Consider the following 16,938-nt stretch of genomic DNA (forward strand, 5'->3'; position numbering starts at 1 on the left):
CATGTTATTCTACCCTCTGGTCTCTAAGACACTGGGATAAAAAAGCCCAGGCAGACTTCTTTGTATGTTTTGTTGACCTGGGGTCAATGTTACCAACTGATAGACACACAGAGATATGGTAACATCTCTTTCCAGAATAGAGATAACTTGTGTACCTATTGTTCATATGTTTTCTACCTATGTTTTCCTTCGATAGAGTTCAAAGGAGACTGAGCAAGATTTAGTGTGGATGTATGGGTGGAATTAACCCTGTTCTTTTACTCCAAAGAGTCAGAGGAGTTTCTTCCTTGAGCTGGGGCCATTCCAATGACTCCTATTCAAACTCTCACTCAGCACGTACTCCCGTATTTACAAGTTAAGGTCAAGGTTCTCAACAGGTTGCTTAATTATTTGGCAGGGAGTTCTGCTAATAAATATTAAGCCCAGGTTAAATGTGTTGCTGGAGACTGCTGTGATTCTCCAGGGTGGGAAAGATTTCTGGGCAAGACTCATAGATGACAGAAATATGTTTCCTCTGCTATTCAGAAGCAGAATATTCCTATTTGGTATAATTTGGCAGGTTTTCTTTAAGGTCTGAGAATAGTGTTACCGTTAATTTTTTTATAACAGTTTATTTTTACATCACTTTGTACATTTTTTTTCCCATCTCAATTGTAATCCCCACGGGTTCCCCATCACCAAGTCACCCGTGTGCCATCACCATAATCCCGTGCACTTCCTCCCTCCCCCCCGTTTTTGATCCCATTCCCCACTCTACCCCCACAAAATGTCTCTGGTATATGGCTGTTCATTATTCTTGTCATTTTCTCACCTTACCGTTAATTTATAAGTAATATTATTTTGGTATTTTCAGACCCAAATCACAATCTGCCAAATCATACCAAATAGGAATATCTTACTTTTAGGTAGAGGAACAGAAATTAAATGGAAATGGGTAGCTACAGAGCTGAAACCCTATCTTTAGTGCAAGAAGTCTTTGTGTCTCATTCTGTTTGGTGTCCTCTAATGGGTGGGACTAATGGGTGGGACAGCTGTCCCTTGGGGTCATCAAGCCTGTGCTTGTGGTATTAGTATCAAAAATGTCTCCCTAACCCACATTCTCTAATGGTAGGCATGGCAGTTCATTCCTTTTCTATGGCCAAATGCCTGGGCTTTGGGTTGAGAAAGGCATGGCTCTCCAGCTCAGTTTCACTACTTAGTAAAACTACTTGCCCTTAAGTAAGTCATGTAACCTCTCCTCAGTTTTCCCATCAATACGATGGGGGTCATTATGGGTGTGATGAAGTAAACAAAGCAGCAAGAATCGTGCACAACAGCATTAGTGACCTGTGTCTGAAACCCACCTAGCTCTCAAAACCTAAGTATAAGGTACATATTGTGAAAAACTGGCCTCTTGGGTCTCTCATAACTTACGGGTACACCCCAAGCATCCCTTAACAAGAGGGAAATAAAGCCAGGTACACAAAATCCCGCCGTTGTAGAGCCTGTTGTCAATAATCTGAGAAGCTATCTCAGGCTGGCCAGGGGACCCCAAGAGTTGATTTTAAGGTTTCTTCAGAGAATCGTGGCACCAGGGATACAGTTATCAGGCGTCAATGCAGGAAAATAGTGACCTGATTCATACTGAGTATAAGAGTTCAGAGGCAGTCACAACACAATGCCTATAATCATGATCTTTATAGAGTGCCTTCACATTCATTCATTTCTTCACTTATTTCAGCGAAAAAGATGTTAACTGAGAATGCAATTATCTCCAGTTTATGAATGGGAATCCTGAAGCCACAGTGACTACTCGTTACTACCTCTAAAGGAGAGAGGCATTAAGACTTCCTAGTCCAGGTCAGACCTCTTTACTGCCTGGGAAAAGGCATAGTAGTTCAGTTACTTATATGTGATCAACAAACACATGTTGCCTTGTACTTAATAAGAGTACCTAAAAGTTGTCCTTTTCTATTACAGCATTTGTTACTGTTTTGGGGGAAAAAGCATGTATTTGTGATATTTATTTTATGTTTATCATCTCAATTAGGACAAGAATTCCATCAGGACAGGTATTATATTTGTTTACTTTTTCAGTTTTACATACATAGCTGGCACTCAACAGTAATTGTTTGCTCAGTGAATTAAACTAGTGTTACCCTTTTGAACAGATGACACAACTGTACCCAAAGGTTATTTACCAAAGTTTACCTTCCTAACAAGTAACAGAATTGGGTATTTGGCATTGAAGTTGTTTTTTTTTTTAATTTTACAAGTTTATTTTTACATCATTTTGTACATTTTTTTTCCCATCTCAATTGTAATCCCCGCGGGTTTCCCATCACCAAGTCACCCGTGTGCCATCACCATAATCCCGTGCATTTCCTCCCTCCCCACCGCCCCACCCCCCCGTTTTTGATCCCATTCCCCACTCCACCCCTGTAAAATGTCTTTGGTATATGGTTGTTCATTATTTTTGTTATTTTCTCGCCTGGTCCATTATACTCCTGCTATGAGTGAAACCATCCGGTATTTTTCTTTCTCTTTCTGGCTTATGGTATTGAAGTTTTTTTTAAGAGAATCCTCTACCCACCAGGGCTCCTCTCAAAGGGTTGTCAGAACTTAATGATCAAACTGCAGACAACAGTGGTTAAAATTCACTCAGAGACATCCTCAAGAAAAAGTTGGTCACCAGCACTCCATGAACTTATTTCCATTCTGTACAATCTCTCACTCATCCGAACTGTAGTCACATTTGGAGAGTGCATCACAGTTACAGAACACTTTGATCTCTAGCATCTTTAAAAAGCATGGGTAACAGCAACTGAAACTTAACCAAAACTTAACTCCGGGAGGAATTTACCTAGCAATGTTAGAAAAAATTCAAACTTTATTTAAAATGAGCACATATTAAATTTGTAAAGATATTTAAAAAGAGTTATCAAACCTAAACATCCACATAAGAACAGTTCAAGATCAAATGGTACATTTAAAGGCAGAGATTCTCTAAGTACTCATTTTCTAGGAAGATCAGAAAAGTGAAGAGGAATTATCGAAAGGTTTGTATGCTTCATGCCATTGAATGCAATGACTCACTACTAGAGGGTAGAGAGATAGTGCCGTGAGTAGGTTGAACTTGTCTAATCATCTGTTAAAACAGGGATGGTTTTGATCTGGTCTAGATCTGCCTTTAGGATTGTCCAGCTGCCTACTGAGACCCGGGTGGATTTTTTTTTTTAAACATTTATTTATTTATGCTTACAGAACTGGGGTAATGCCAAGAGGTGTGGTGGGTGAGAGGATTCACCAGAGACGGAGTGGGGAGCAGAACAGGCAGATTGACAAAGTACACTGCTGAGAGGAGCAGCAGGCAGGTTGGAAGAGGTCTGCTGCACCATGTGGGTCACCTTCCTGGCAGGGGATGGAACTCATGCTGCAGTGGCTTCAGAGAGCTTCATAATGCAGTGTTTTAACCCATTGTGCCACCAAGGAGAGCCCCAGGCGGATTTTTTGAATGGTTCTTCCAACCTCCTTGCATGTTTCTGGTGAAAACAGCATAGGAATCCAAGTATAAGTCATGAATCCCAACGACTAAGCAGAGTCTCAATGACTGGGACGGCAGCAAACACAGCCAAAAGGATGGAGGCTCCAGCTTCCAGGGAAAGAAAGCAACAAGAAAAAGAGACAGGCTCAATCCTTAGGGGGTTGAACAACAGCTTCTAGAAGGCCAGAAAGCAGTAGCCACAGAAAAAGGAAGGAATAGTCATTGACAGAGGAAATACTCTTTCCTTGAGATAGGCACGTTAAGGTACTCTATCTAGTTGTTGTATCCAAGTTATAAGGTAGTCAAAACCATCCCTGTTTTAACAGATGATTAGACAAGTTCAACCTACTCACGGCCATAGAATTGATACGCAGTGGAACTACAATTTGAATTCATAGTTGTCTTTCACCACTCTAGAAGACACATGGAAAGGAGAAAGTGCAGCTCCTGGAATATTACAAAAGTCAGTCTGTCTCCTGAGTCAGTTTTAAACTCAAGTGCTTCTAGATACCAGGCTGTGTGAGAGGTGTGTACAATGGGGATGATGATGATTGAAGTACTTGGAAAAGATCTGTCACCTCAGTGATTATGGATTTCGAGAACAGGGCAAGTTGAAGATGCAGGTGGGTGGATCAGTGGGGAGTAGGGGAAAGCAGAATCAGTATGGTCCACAAAACAAAAAGTATTGCGTTCTATAGTGGCCCTTTTATAAGCGACGTGCTTTCTAAACATACATCATCCTAGGTTGTAGTAGAATATCATCATAATTTGGTTTATAAAACAACATATCACTTTTATAAAAAAGATTTATTTTATTTATTTATGGGGTATAGGCGAACAGTGCAGGGTATGAGAAGATTCACCAGAGACAGAGTGGGAGCAGAGGCCAAGACAATTGAGGAATGCTGTGCCATGTGGGTCACATCCCTGGCTGGGGATCAAACTTGGGCTGCAACCACAGCAAATAGCTTCATAGTGCTGAGACTTAATCCCTTGCACCACCATGGAGGCCAAAGAACATATCACTATTAAATGTATAGAAATACTCCATGGTAGCCCTCCCTGGTGGCACAACAGGTTAATGCACAGCACTGCAATTGAATCATAACTGCTTTAGTGCGAGTTCAATCCCCAGCCAGGGAGGTGATCCACATGGCACAGCAGACTTCTGTCTTGCCTGCTGTTCCCCACAGTAGTATATTTCATCGATCTGCCTGTTCTGTGCCCTACTCTGTCTCTAGTGAATCCTCTTACCTCCTGCACTTCTGGTCTATACCCCAGTTCTGTATGCATAAATATTTTTTTTAAAAATACTCCATGGCATGTGTGTAAGGAAGTTCTTGATATCTGAAATTACCTACTCCCTGGGAAGAGCTCTAGACTTTCCATGGATATGGCATACTTTTCCTTCTTTTCTTCTTTATCTCCTGCATTTTGTTACCTTTAGACATGTGGCTTTACCTTCTTACTAGATAATAAAAGAAGTACTGAAACCAAATTGCCCATATGCTCAATAAATTCTGACACCTGCCAAAATTCTATTGTTAATGCCAATAGCAAAGAATAGCAAAAGCTAAAATGTTAGTATCTGTGTAAGTTCCATTGTGGTCTGCTTGCTAAATAGATTTCAAATCCTTTGACAATGATCCACAGTTAGAAAGATACTTACATTTGCATAGAGGGGCATGTATAAGTATATACATGTATAAATGAAACAAATCCTGATTGTCTTAAGGGTAATGAATGTACACCAGTATTTTTAAAATTCAATTCTAGTTCACTTATAAAAAACTATCAGTAAACAAACAAAAAGTGGTGTGAACTACTAGGCTGACTTTATGAGCTACACAGGCTTGAAAGTTGTACTTTGAAAGCTACTATTTAGACTGAGAATATGAGGACTAATCCAGGAACTCTCCAACACAGGAACCCCATAAAGAAGGTCAAGAAAGAATGGAAAGCTCCAGAAGCTGTAAATTCTTTCTCATCCATTGACAGTTCGGGAAAAGTGCAAAAATTAAGACCAAGGGAGGCCTACAGAGAGGTGATCACAGGCCCAATGAAAAACCAGAAAGTGTATTAAAAAAAAATCTCTCTTGGTTAAAGATCCACCAAAAGAATATAATTCAAGAATCCTTTGAATCATTTGGATGGCCCACATTACCACCAAGCATTAAAAACAAGAAAGGCATTCTCAGAAAACTGCTGTTATCTAAACGTGACTTGGAATGTGTAGAGACTGTGTTTGTGTATTTTAGAAACAGTCCAAGGGACAGGAGCATTTACAGTTGCAGAGTTTCTAGTCACTAGGCTGATCTGAGCCAAGTGCTTCAGGGAGTGGGTATTGCATCATAATTGAGCCCTCATCCACATGGAGGTCAGTGGGCTCTATCTTGCATGGTTTTTGTTTTTTTTTTTCCTGTTTTTACTGTGCAGAAAATGTTCTAACTTAATCTCTGTTATTCCTCCCTTTCACCAAGAAGCTGCTCTCTGTGGTCCAGTTTAGAAGCAACATTAATCCTCAGTTTTCTTGCAATCCACCCAGAGGTTTGAGTATCCAGCTCAATGCTCACCAAGAAAAATACATACACAGACATAATACTTGCACTTCTTGTTTTTTTCTCAATGTAATTATAGCTCCAAACACACAATCCAAGCTCTTCTCCTACATAACCACAATTTCCCAGTCACAGCCACACACTGTTTATCACCATCATTAATGTCTCTTACCAAAATCTTCAAAGCACTCATTTAGGGGGAGAAAGTGGGGTGACAAGAGAGGACGTGTGAGAGACTATATATACCGTTCTCTTAGTGCCAGTCTGCTTTGCTATGAGGTTTTACCATTGGAACTTGGATGCTCTGTTTCCTTGTAGTCAAAAACTAACTAATTTTTAAATGGTCAAATATAATTTTGTCCCAATGAACCCCAACCTATACATCAGTTATATTAGTTTAAATGTCTCATACTAATGGGCACTATTACCAACAAATATTGCTAAAATGGGTTATTTGGGGGAAGAAAATGAAATTTCCTATGTGCATTCTTTGGTAAAGGCTGTATTCCAAACTATGTAGAGCTGCAGAAGTATGAAAGGAAAAATGATGAAACCAATGATTTTCAAGGACCCAGGCAGGCCTTAAGCAGTGGTCTGCCAGTAACATAAACATTGTAATTATGTTCTAGCATATGCTGTGTTTTGATACATTCTGGGGTTTCTTTCAACAACAATAAATGTTCTGAGTTTACATCCCCATTCCAAGAAAGGTTTCAGCTAAATGTTGAGGGTGGCTCCTGAGATCAACTCAGATCTCAGCCACCTGGAAGCTGCTGGTAGGAAGACATGAGAATGCAACACAACTCCTCTGGACTTGAGAGGTTTGAGTATACTGCCACTGCCAACTCTATTCCCCCCACTCCCCCAAAAAGAAAAAAGATGCACATTCAGATGGAACCTATACTTTCCTATTGTAATCCACACAACCGGCCCTTAAGAGGTTTAGAATGTCACCAAAGGAGAGGTAGTATCAGCTTTAGTAAATGACAAAGTTTATAATCTTCCTCTTGTGTTACCCAATTATGCTTTTTTTTTTTTTTTAATTTTCCTGGCTGGATGGACTCCAAATAACCAAGTAATCATCATTCTAGGCAAATGGAAATGAAGCATGACTTGATATGCATAACTAACTGGGAGTTTGGCCATGATTCCTGGAACCCAAATAGTAGGCATACCCCTCCAGAATTTCTGTAAAGATGCTGGGTGGTGTAATCTGCCTGAAAGGAGATATGGTGGGTTGCACTTTCTTTTTTTTTTTTACCCAGAGTAGGAAACATTTTAGTACCTAATTAGTATACATGCAAACACAAACACATACACATTAAGTTTCACAAAACACTTACTCCACTATGTTGCTGTGTACGCTGACATGTTAGATTGATTCTTTTACTATAAAGACAGATAGTTATGACCCTATAAATTGATTTCATAACTCCACTATAATGAGTAGCAAGCATCAATTTGCAAACACACACATCCACACCTATACAAAAAACCTTATCTTAAAGCTTTTTCTATTTATTGTTAAATGGCTTTTATATTGGGGGTGACAGGGAAATTTGGAGATAGGAGAGATTGAAAACCTCAGAGATGCTTAATTTGAGAGTAACAGCAAAAAATAAATCAATGACATTTTTGATTAAGTCCGTCTCTCTCCTAACACTTTTTCAGAAAGAGGGGAGCTGGGAAACTAGGACCCCTAATGGAGGAGAAGTAAGATCACATGCAGATAGTGATCAGAATACTAACCACAATAGCAAAAATGATTTGGGTTCTTCAAAATAAAACATTAGATTTAAATTTTTTCACACATAATTCTTGAATTGGAGGTTATGTTTATTTGTACGACATAAACAGTAGTTGTATTGCTACTATTGGTAATGATGATTCCTTTATGATTTAAATAATAATAATAATAACAAAATAGATGCTTTTCTTAACTAGGGCTGTTTTGTAACTACTCCAAGACAATATTTACCTAATTAATTTCAGCTTTTTTAACCATTTCAGGTTAAAAATGTCTAAATACCACACACATAGCAGCAAGGTTTTAAAAATACTTACATCAATTTCTACTGTGTTAAAATCTTAATGTGTACACAGTTAACTCTAGAAAGAGTATACTTTAGTGGGTATCTTTTACTATTTTGCCTTTGCTCAGAAAAAAAGTCAAAATTTGGAAAATGAAATGAAATTTTAACACCAGGAATGGCAATCAGCACATCCCTATGAACGGTTTATAAGGAAAACTGTCATAGGCAAATCAAGACTTTTAGTTCTAACAGAAAACACAACTTGCAGCACATGCCTCCTCCACTTGCTCTTTATTCTTCAGACCATTGATTCACACTTAACTACAGACTCATCAACTGGCAGACACTGATGAAAGTGATGTGTGATGGTGGAAATTATGTGGGTCTAGGGACCTTATGTTCTTTCAATGACTTTTATTTAGTAGGGAAAATTACTTATGAAATGTTCTCTAAGGGTTGAGTAAGCAGAGCTTTTGAAATAGAGTTAGCCAACTCAACTTCATCTCATAATGGATTGTCATTAACAAAGCGAGAGACTATATGATTGGCTAATTAAGTAGAGCAAATATACATAATGTCTTGGTTAAATAAAACTTGGTGTTTTTTATTTATCGAACTCCAACCATTTCACAAATGTAAATTGTTATCATCACCTCCCCTCTCCTATTTCTTTCTTATCCCCTAGTTTCCATCCAAGATAACATGATTTCCAAAAGGAAAGTATAGCATCTCCATGCTGGAAAGAATATTAGATCTTAGTATCACTGCAAGAATCAAAACCAGAACATCACTGTATGTTCTATAGCTGTTTTCTGTAGCATATACAAAATAGAGTCCATGAGCATAGATACATACTTAGCTTAGGCAGATCTTGATTTAAAGCAGTGTGAGACATCACTGATGTTTACTGCCAAGACAGAAAGACTTGTGAACAAACACACATTACAATTGTAAATAGGAAACAATTTTCTCTTACCTACCATTGGCAAGGATAACGTTACTATATATCACAGGGTGACAGGTTTGCCTGACACCCTAATGTGGCAATTTCTAGGTCGAAGGTGAAAAGTTATTGTCCAGTAAAACAACAGTTGAGCAACTTCAGAAATGAGTCTCAGGCCTCATGTGGACTTCAGTCTATTTTGGGGCAGCTTACCTTGCTCAGGTATCCTATTAGCGGTGCCAGGCCTTTTGGAACATCCATGTGTGTAGAAAAACATTGGGAGTGTATTAGAAATGGGGTACAACAGCTGTACAATTCCCTTTAGGCTTATAATCAGAAATACATTTAGGGATATGGTGAACTTAGAACTAGGGATCTGTAATCTCAGGAATTTGAGAGTAGACAGGAGGCTTGTTTCAATTCTACATCTTTCCCAACATTAATGAAATCAACTTTTACTGGACTGTCACTCCATCTTATTTTATAGTATCCTCTCTCAGTCTCAGTAGGTTATTTCCAGCTCTACTTACTAGATCTCCCATTGTCTGCCACTAATGGGACTATGAGTTTCTTGAGGGCGGTAGTAGTCTCTAAATCATCAACATCTCCTTTGACTAACATTGGACATGGCATGTAGCAGCTAGTCATTAATTGTACAAATATACATAAATAGTGCAATTGTTGGTTCTTTCACCTTCAAGGAACCGTCATTTTTAATCATGACATTCACAATCGCTGACATAAGCAATTACACATCTTTAATATTTCTTAAGTAAAAACAAAGGAATCAAGACAAAATATTTTTACTTTTATGCATGCAAGATCGGGGTGTAGGCCAGAAGTGGGGGGTGAGAGGATTCACCAGAGAGGGAATGGGGAGCAGAAAGGCAGATCTACTGAAATAGCACTGCTAAGGGGAGAAGCGGGCAAGATAGGAAAGGTCTGCTGCACCATGTGGGTCATCAGGGATTGAACTTGTGCTGCAGTGGCTGGTTGACCTAAAGGGAGACCTAAAGCAAAATATTTTTAATAAATGCAAAGTTTGATTTTCTGGCCTTTATTCATTCAAATCAAGCAACATATTAATATACTCATCTTCACTGGAATGACAACCTATCCCTTTAAGCCCATTTAGCTGGAAAACCAGCTAAAAGTTATATTTCCTTTATTTTACTAACCCAAACTAAGTCCAGTTTGCCTACATTGATTTGCTGAGTAAAATTAAACCCTACGATAGGTTGTACTTTTATCTTTGTACCTACTGTTCTGGTTTCTCTGGTCATATTGCTGGTATAGTTAAACATTTAGAAACAAGAGCTTGAAGTCTGGTGATTTTTATTCCTTTTTATTCCTTCATGATGCTTCTACTTCTTAGCCCTGAGTTTCAGGAAGGTAAGATATATTATTAAATTATTTGACAATGACAATGTGAACTAGGATGAAATTACACGCACACATTTTTAATGGGATGTATTGTTTGATATTACTCTTGTTTATTCTGTTGGATAAAAAAAATATCTGTGTAGGAAAGGAGCCTGGGAATTTGACAGATTTAATACCTAATATCAGTTTAGTGAAAGCTAACTTCAAAGATCAGGAGAACATTTTTATGGAACGCTGAACATTCAGTTATAGTAAATAAATAGTTGTTGACCAGCTAGAGTGAATGTGTTCTTTGTAGGATATTAATGAAACCTCTCTTTCTCTGAATATTCCACTTATTTTACCTTTAATAATGACACCTACCAACTAGGGAAACGAATTCTACCACATCTCCATATTTCCCAACACAATACTAGCTTTTAGGAAATAGTTACAGATTTTAGTAGCAAACACCTATAAGAATAATAATAGCCAGTACTTGCATCTTCAAATTTACAGTGATGCTCCCAGCCATCAGTAACTTATTTATGATGCAAAATAGTGGAAAGCAAATCAAAGTCTTAAGTAGGTTTTTTCTATGTTGTGGTTTATATTTTAATGGATGGATGCCTAGCATTACTAAAATAAAGCTAATTTTGGAGAAATCTAAACCTAGTAAAAATTCATACATGCAAAAGCATTTTTCCCTAGCATATCTGAATTATAAGAGATTCATCTTTGCCATCTTTGTCTTAGAATGATTCTCTAATGATTCTAGGAATCACTGCAAAAAGCTCATTTTCAGTTAATAGTAGCTAATAGAAGTCACTCCCTACTCATCATTATGTTCTTTATTTTCAAGGCTTTCAAGATCAACTGCATGGGAATAGATTGCATTATTGGATGCATCCCAGTTTCCAAAAACACATCACTTTCCAAACATATATTGTCAAGGCCATGCAGAAGAGTTGAAAAAAGAAACATCCTGAAAGGAAGCAGTTGTTCCAACCGGTTGGAGGTGATGATTTATCAAGAACTGTTAATCTGGTGCATCTGAAGGGCCTCCAGCACATTCACTTTCAATATTGGTGAGAATCAGAGTAGGTTCTAATTATGGTTTAGGGCAGTTTCTCAACTAAGTTAAACAGAAGTTTGAGCAAATGTGTGCATTAAAAAAAGCAATCATCCAGTCTGTTAGTAAACAAACAATTATGCACAAACTGTTCATAGGCAATTTGGGGGGTTTTATGTAAATAAGTGAATTATTATTTCTTAACTAAAATGCGAACAACCTTCTCTCATGTATGTGAGGACAGAAGTAAAATGGTTCACTTACTTAATGTCCACATTAGGTTGTATACCATGAAGTCAATCAGTGTAAAAAGTGGGGCCAGGCAGTTATTCCATGCTGACAATGTTCTTTTATGATTAATAACAGACGGCAACAAGTACTTCAAGCAAAAATGACCATCACATTTTCATGAAAAACACAGTTCTGGGCCCTCCCTGGTGGCGCAGCGGGTTAAAGCACAGCAGCGAGAATCTAAAGCCACTTCCGCATGAGTTGGATTCCCGCCTGTCCCGGAGGTGACCACATGGCGTGGCAGACCTCTCCTGACCCGCCCACTGCTCCCCTCAGCAGTGTACTTCATGGATCTGCCTGTTCTGCTCCCCACTCTGTCTCTGGTGAAGCCTCTTGCCGCCCCTGAGCCTCTGGCCTGTACCCCAGTTCAGTATGCACAAATAAATAAATCTTTAAAAAAAAAAAAAAAAACACAGTTCTGCCACATGTTAGTTGTGTGTGACTTTCAAGTTACTTAACCTGTGTACCTTATCTTTTAAGTAGAGTTAATAATCACTCCATCTGTTGGGATTCTCACACATATAACTTAGCACACATTAGTTAGTTATTAGACATAAGTTTAATGTTCACCTTGCCTTTGGGGTCAGCATAATGATAGGCTTTTTCCTAACCAAAGAATAAACTGACAAACAAACTATGTTGGTATGAGCAGTTAAGTACTCTAATGGAAGATTTTCATCTCAATTTACATCCCCTATCCCCTTTGACTTATGTCCTTATGCTTACCCCTTAATGCCTAATTCTGCTTTGGAGATTTACTATCTTGTGCTAAGCAGTGTCTTCTTCCTAATGAGATCCCTAAAAATGCAAATGCTCTGGGAAAGGATAATGAAGGTCATTATCACGTTGTGAGATTGAATTTCTGTGCTTTTTCTCCTACATGTAGTATCTCACTACATACGTGGTACATGGAAAAGGATAAAAGGACTCTGAAAGGGGAGTGAAAGAGCAAAGGATATATTTCACAACTTTGCTTGAGTAATCTTTGTCAGTTAATTGTTTATTAGTTACCTTTTGAAAAGAACCTTGAGGAAATGGTATTAGTGGTTACCTCTAAGTAAGGACACTGGGTAATCAAGAACAAAAGTGGGGTGAAGGGGGGGTACACTGACTTTCACTGCATAGCCTCTTCTACTTTTTAGTTTGGGAATGAAGTCATGTATAACCTATTCAGAAACTTTGTTTTTAAAAACATAGCCTTCCCCTCTCAGTTGTCTTATTTCAGCTTTGGATATTTGCTTAAGGGGCTCTGACATATGGAAGTCAACTTTATTTTTTTCTAAAAAGTATTCATTTAAAATATGATTGTCTTCTCAAGGCTAATTTATTTGTCTTCAAAGTATTAAACATATTAAAGTATTCATATTCTCGAAGACAGAGTTATCAGGTAATTAACATATTTATGACTTTCTGTATGGACAGTTTTCTTCACTAAAACTTACATTTTCTATATGCAGAAAGGGCCTGTGTTTTACTAATTTTTAGAGACTCCATTGTAGTAAACTCTGGGCTTTTATGGAAAGGCTACTTTCTTGAGTTTGTTTTTGAGTTCTATCTTCCAAGGCAGAAAAGTTATTTAATGTAACACGATGTTTTGATTATGAAGGAATACTCAGGATTGTTATATAAACAAAACAACAACCAGAGACAGAGACAGCTGAAGGGAGCAAGGAGAGAACAATAATTATATACTACCTAAACTTGTGATGAAACTTTGAGATTCTATTGATTGGGAATGCTTGCAAAATACCAAACAAATCACTAGGAGAGCTAAAGTTGACCTAAAATCATTGTCACATTTGTTCACCAAAATATTTGCTGCATGAATATTATGTGCAAATGTTGATCAATGCAATCATGATTCCTAGCTTCACAATTTTCAGATTAGTGGCCCACATAGAAAAATAAACATGGTAAATACCACATGGTTACTACCATACGACAAATATTATAAAAGGAAGTACAGAGATCTATAGGAGTTCATAAAAGGAAAACCAATTCTATGCTTGGGATGGTAATATTTAAAACTACAGTGACGGGACCACTGCCTTAATGTTCTGCAAACCAAGTTGTGGTTTTATTGGCTCCACTATATTACCTTGGCCAGTTTATTTAGTTTCTCTAAACCTCAGGTTCACCAACTTTGAAACAAGAACAACGTAGTTCTGGGATCAAAGAGATGGTGAGAGCAATCAATGAAATGCAATTTACAAATCTGGTACAAGATCTGGCAAATCCACAGGTAACAAGAGGTAATAGTAACAGCAAGCTGGGAAGGATGAATAGGAACAACCTGGAGGACAGGAAGGAGGAAGTGTGGCCCGCACAAAGGAGAAATGCATAAGAACCTGGTTTGTGCTAAAGCTTAGGAAGCACCTGGAGTGGGGCTGAGATGCAGCTCAAGTTGGAAATGCAAGCAGAGCACAATGGGTTTATAAAACTCATTGGAAGGCCTTAAGAAATTTAGCCAGAGGAGAGACACGACCAGATCTGAGTTTCAGAAAGATCAGCTTGGTTACAGTGTGAAGAATGGAATAGAGAGTGAGGTGGTTGAAGACAGGGGCATCAGTGAGAATAATCTTAAAGTGCTTTGACTGACGTGGAACTTCACAGCTAAGGAGGCAGGTGTCATGTCAAAAATACATATAACAAAATCTCCCCTCCCGAGAAGGTCCTTGAAGTAAGAATGTTCAGCTTATTGGTATCAGAAGTAGCATTTTATTCATTCATTTATGCATCCATACATCAAGCATTTATTAACATCAAGCCAGGCAGTGAAGTGGTGCTGAGAAAGATCTCAAAGTGAGTTACCCTGATATCCCTGTTCTCCAAAGCACCCACACAACATTACTACCTATATTTCTCACCCTGGCTGGAAGATTCTTTAATGATACAGCTCATGTGCAGTGCCCAAGGTAATTTTGAGGAGAGACAACATGGCAGCATGAGACTCAAGCTTAGAGGCACATAAGTTTAGGGTAGAACCTAAGGCATGAAGTGTCCTTCACTTTGGGAAAGGGAACTATCAATGTGATTTTATCAGTGTAGGGTAGATTCCTTACTCTTCAAGGAGCAAATCTTCCATGATCTATTTTTAAGTGGTTTATTAAAACATGTCATTCAATGTGCTGTCCAATAAATATCAGATGGATTCATTAATTTATTATAAAAACTCTATGAAATACATATTATTATGTCCATTTTACAGGTAAGAAAACTGTAACAAGAGATGCTCGTCAAAGACAAGGAATTAGATCCAGGCTCATATTCTTATTCACTGCTCTATGTGGTCTGGTTGAGGGCTGATGTAATAAACAAGCCAAATTAAAATGTATGCCTGAAACTTTGATGGGGGAAGAAAGGTATCACCCCACTGAAGTATCAAGAAGTGCAAAATTTAAAATATTTTATTAAAGGACTAAATGAGATAGAATGAGTAAATATGGTGGCAGTCTCTTGGTTCTCATCAAATAAGAACTACTGTGAATGAGTTTTTGATACCTTATTCTTCTAAGTACAAACTTCAGTTCTGCCATATGGCCTGGCATACATTAGAAAGTATTCAGATGATATTATTACAGGCTTATCAGTTTAAAAGGGAGTGGGTCATCTCAGAAACTCAAAGATGGAGAGGTGTAGTGAAGGAGATAAAAGAGCTAAGAAAACGAGACATGTTAGTCTTTTAGATTTCTGCTGGGGTAGGGTGAAAAAGATCTGATGATCTCAGTGAGTAGTAAATGGTATAAGCTTATTTTCTCTATCATGTAAGGTTCTATCAACCAAGTAGTGTAACATTTAATAAAAAAAAAAAAAAGGTTAATTTTTACCAAAAGTTTTAGCAGGTATTTCCAATGTGAAGTGAATAAACACAAAATAGGGGGTGGGGAACCCTAAACCTCCAGATACTAAAGAAACTAACAGCTCCTGCAATGTTACTGGATGTACTGGATGACAATAGTGTCAGAGAGTCTTAAGCAAGACTGCTTAGCGGACAGTCAGAAGAATCCCAGACCAGATGGCATTTTAAAATCCAATCTCACTCTATTTGTCTCTCCCCGTGAATGTACCTTGTTTTTAAAGCAATCACAGCCATTTTCACAGGTTGTGATATTTTAAAGACGTCTCTAGCCCTGTGAACACAAAAATCTCTGACTGCTGTGAACTTAAAAAATATATAGAATATAAACACTTTGGAATCTGTGAAGCAGCCATTCCGATTACACACAAATATACAACATACTACAAAAGTACAGCTTTTTAAGCCTAGTTCGTCCATGCACCTTCACCGTGGCTCACCAGCACGGTCCTTACACTCGTTCATCTGCCAGCCCCTTTAGGTGGGACGATTCACCCCTGCAAAGTAACTCAGGAAGCCCAGGTGTGGGCACTGACACCGTGTTAATTCACCTGACCCACCCTGCTCCCAGCTCCAGGCAGGACTTGGGGGCTTCAGTATCACAGCCTCCACCGCTCGCCTGGAGCGCCTGCAACCCGCTCCCTGGGAAACACTCAAGAGTTGCACAGTCCTTGCCACTGTGTAATCGTTACAAATAAAAAATGCTTATGAGCTGGATTCCCCACCCCACCCACCTGCCAGAGTCCACACCACCGACTCCCTCGCCTCGAAGGCACCCAAGCTGCGCCGACAGCCGGGAGACGTGAACAATGAACTTCTCTCTCCGACTCTTTCTCACACCCTCCTCCCCCCACCCCCAAAGGGAAGTTCTGAACTCGCCAGGGGGCCCCTTCCACGATTTTCCCCGGCTGCTCGGGCGCCGGCGGCGGGGGTGGGCCCGGCACGCGTCCCCGGCCGCGCCCCTCGCGTCGTCGCCGGGCGGACACTCACCTCCTTCCTGCGGCTCGGCGCCCCGGGTCGGGTGATGAGGGCGGTCTCCTCGCACACCACGGCCACGTCCTCCACGAACACGCAGTCCGGGAGGCTCTCGTCGGCCGGCAGCTCCATCACCTGCAGCCCCAGCTTGCTGCCCAGCACGCCCACGTAGAGCTGGTGCTGCCGCTCGGCGCGGGCGAAATCCACCTCGTCGCCCTTGGTGCGCCTGAGCGCGTGCTGGCCGAGGGACTCGGGCAGCTTCCGCACCACCGCGTGGGTGACCCGGCCGAAGGCGGCGGGGTGGCTGAGCGCGGCCATGGCTCCA

The 16,938-nt window shown here is 39.5% G+C and overlaps 1 protein-coding gene across 1 annotated transcript in view; it reads right to left on the reverse strand.

Annotated features, from left to right (window-relative positions):
* Positions 1 to 16,933, reverse strand: part of DDAH1 (dimethylarginine dimethylaminohydrolase 1) — a 112,315-nt gene extending 95,382 nt beyond the window's left edge. The window contains exon 1 of the mRNA XM_004679174.2: positions 16,629 to 16,933. Coding sequence (XP_004679231.1) covers positions 16,629 to 16,931 — 303 coding nt within the window. The 5' untranslated portion in view covers positions 16,932 to 16,933. The remainder of the gene's footprint in view (positions 1 to 16,628) is intronic.
* Positions 16,934 to 16,938: the final 5 nt, after the last annotated feature.

This window comes from Condylura cristata, unplaced genomic scaffold (assembly GCF_000260355.1).
Source record: "Condylura cristata isolate star-nosed mole 26May11 unplaced genomic scaffold, ConCri1.0 scaffold00008, whole genome shotgun sequence".
Classification (NCBI taxonomy): Eukaryota; Metazoa; Chordata; class Mammalia; order Eulipotyphla; family Talpidae; genus Condylura; species Condylura cristata.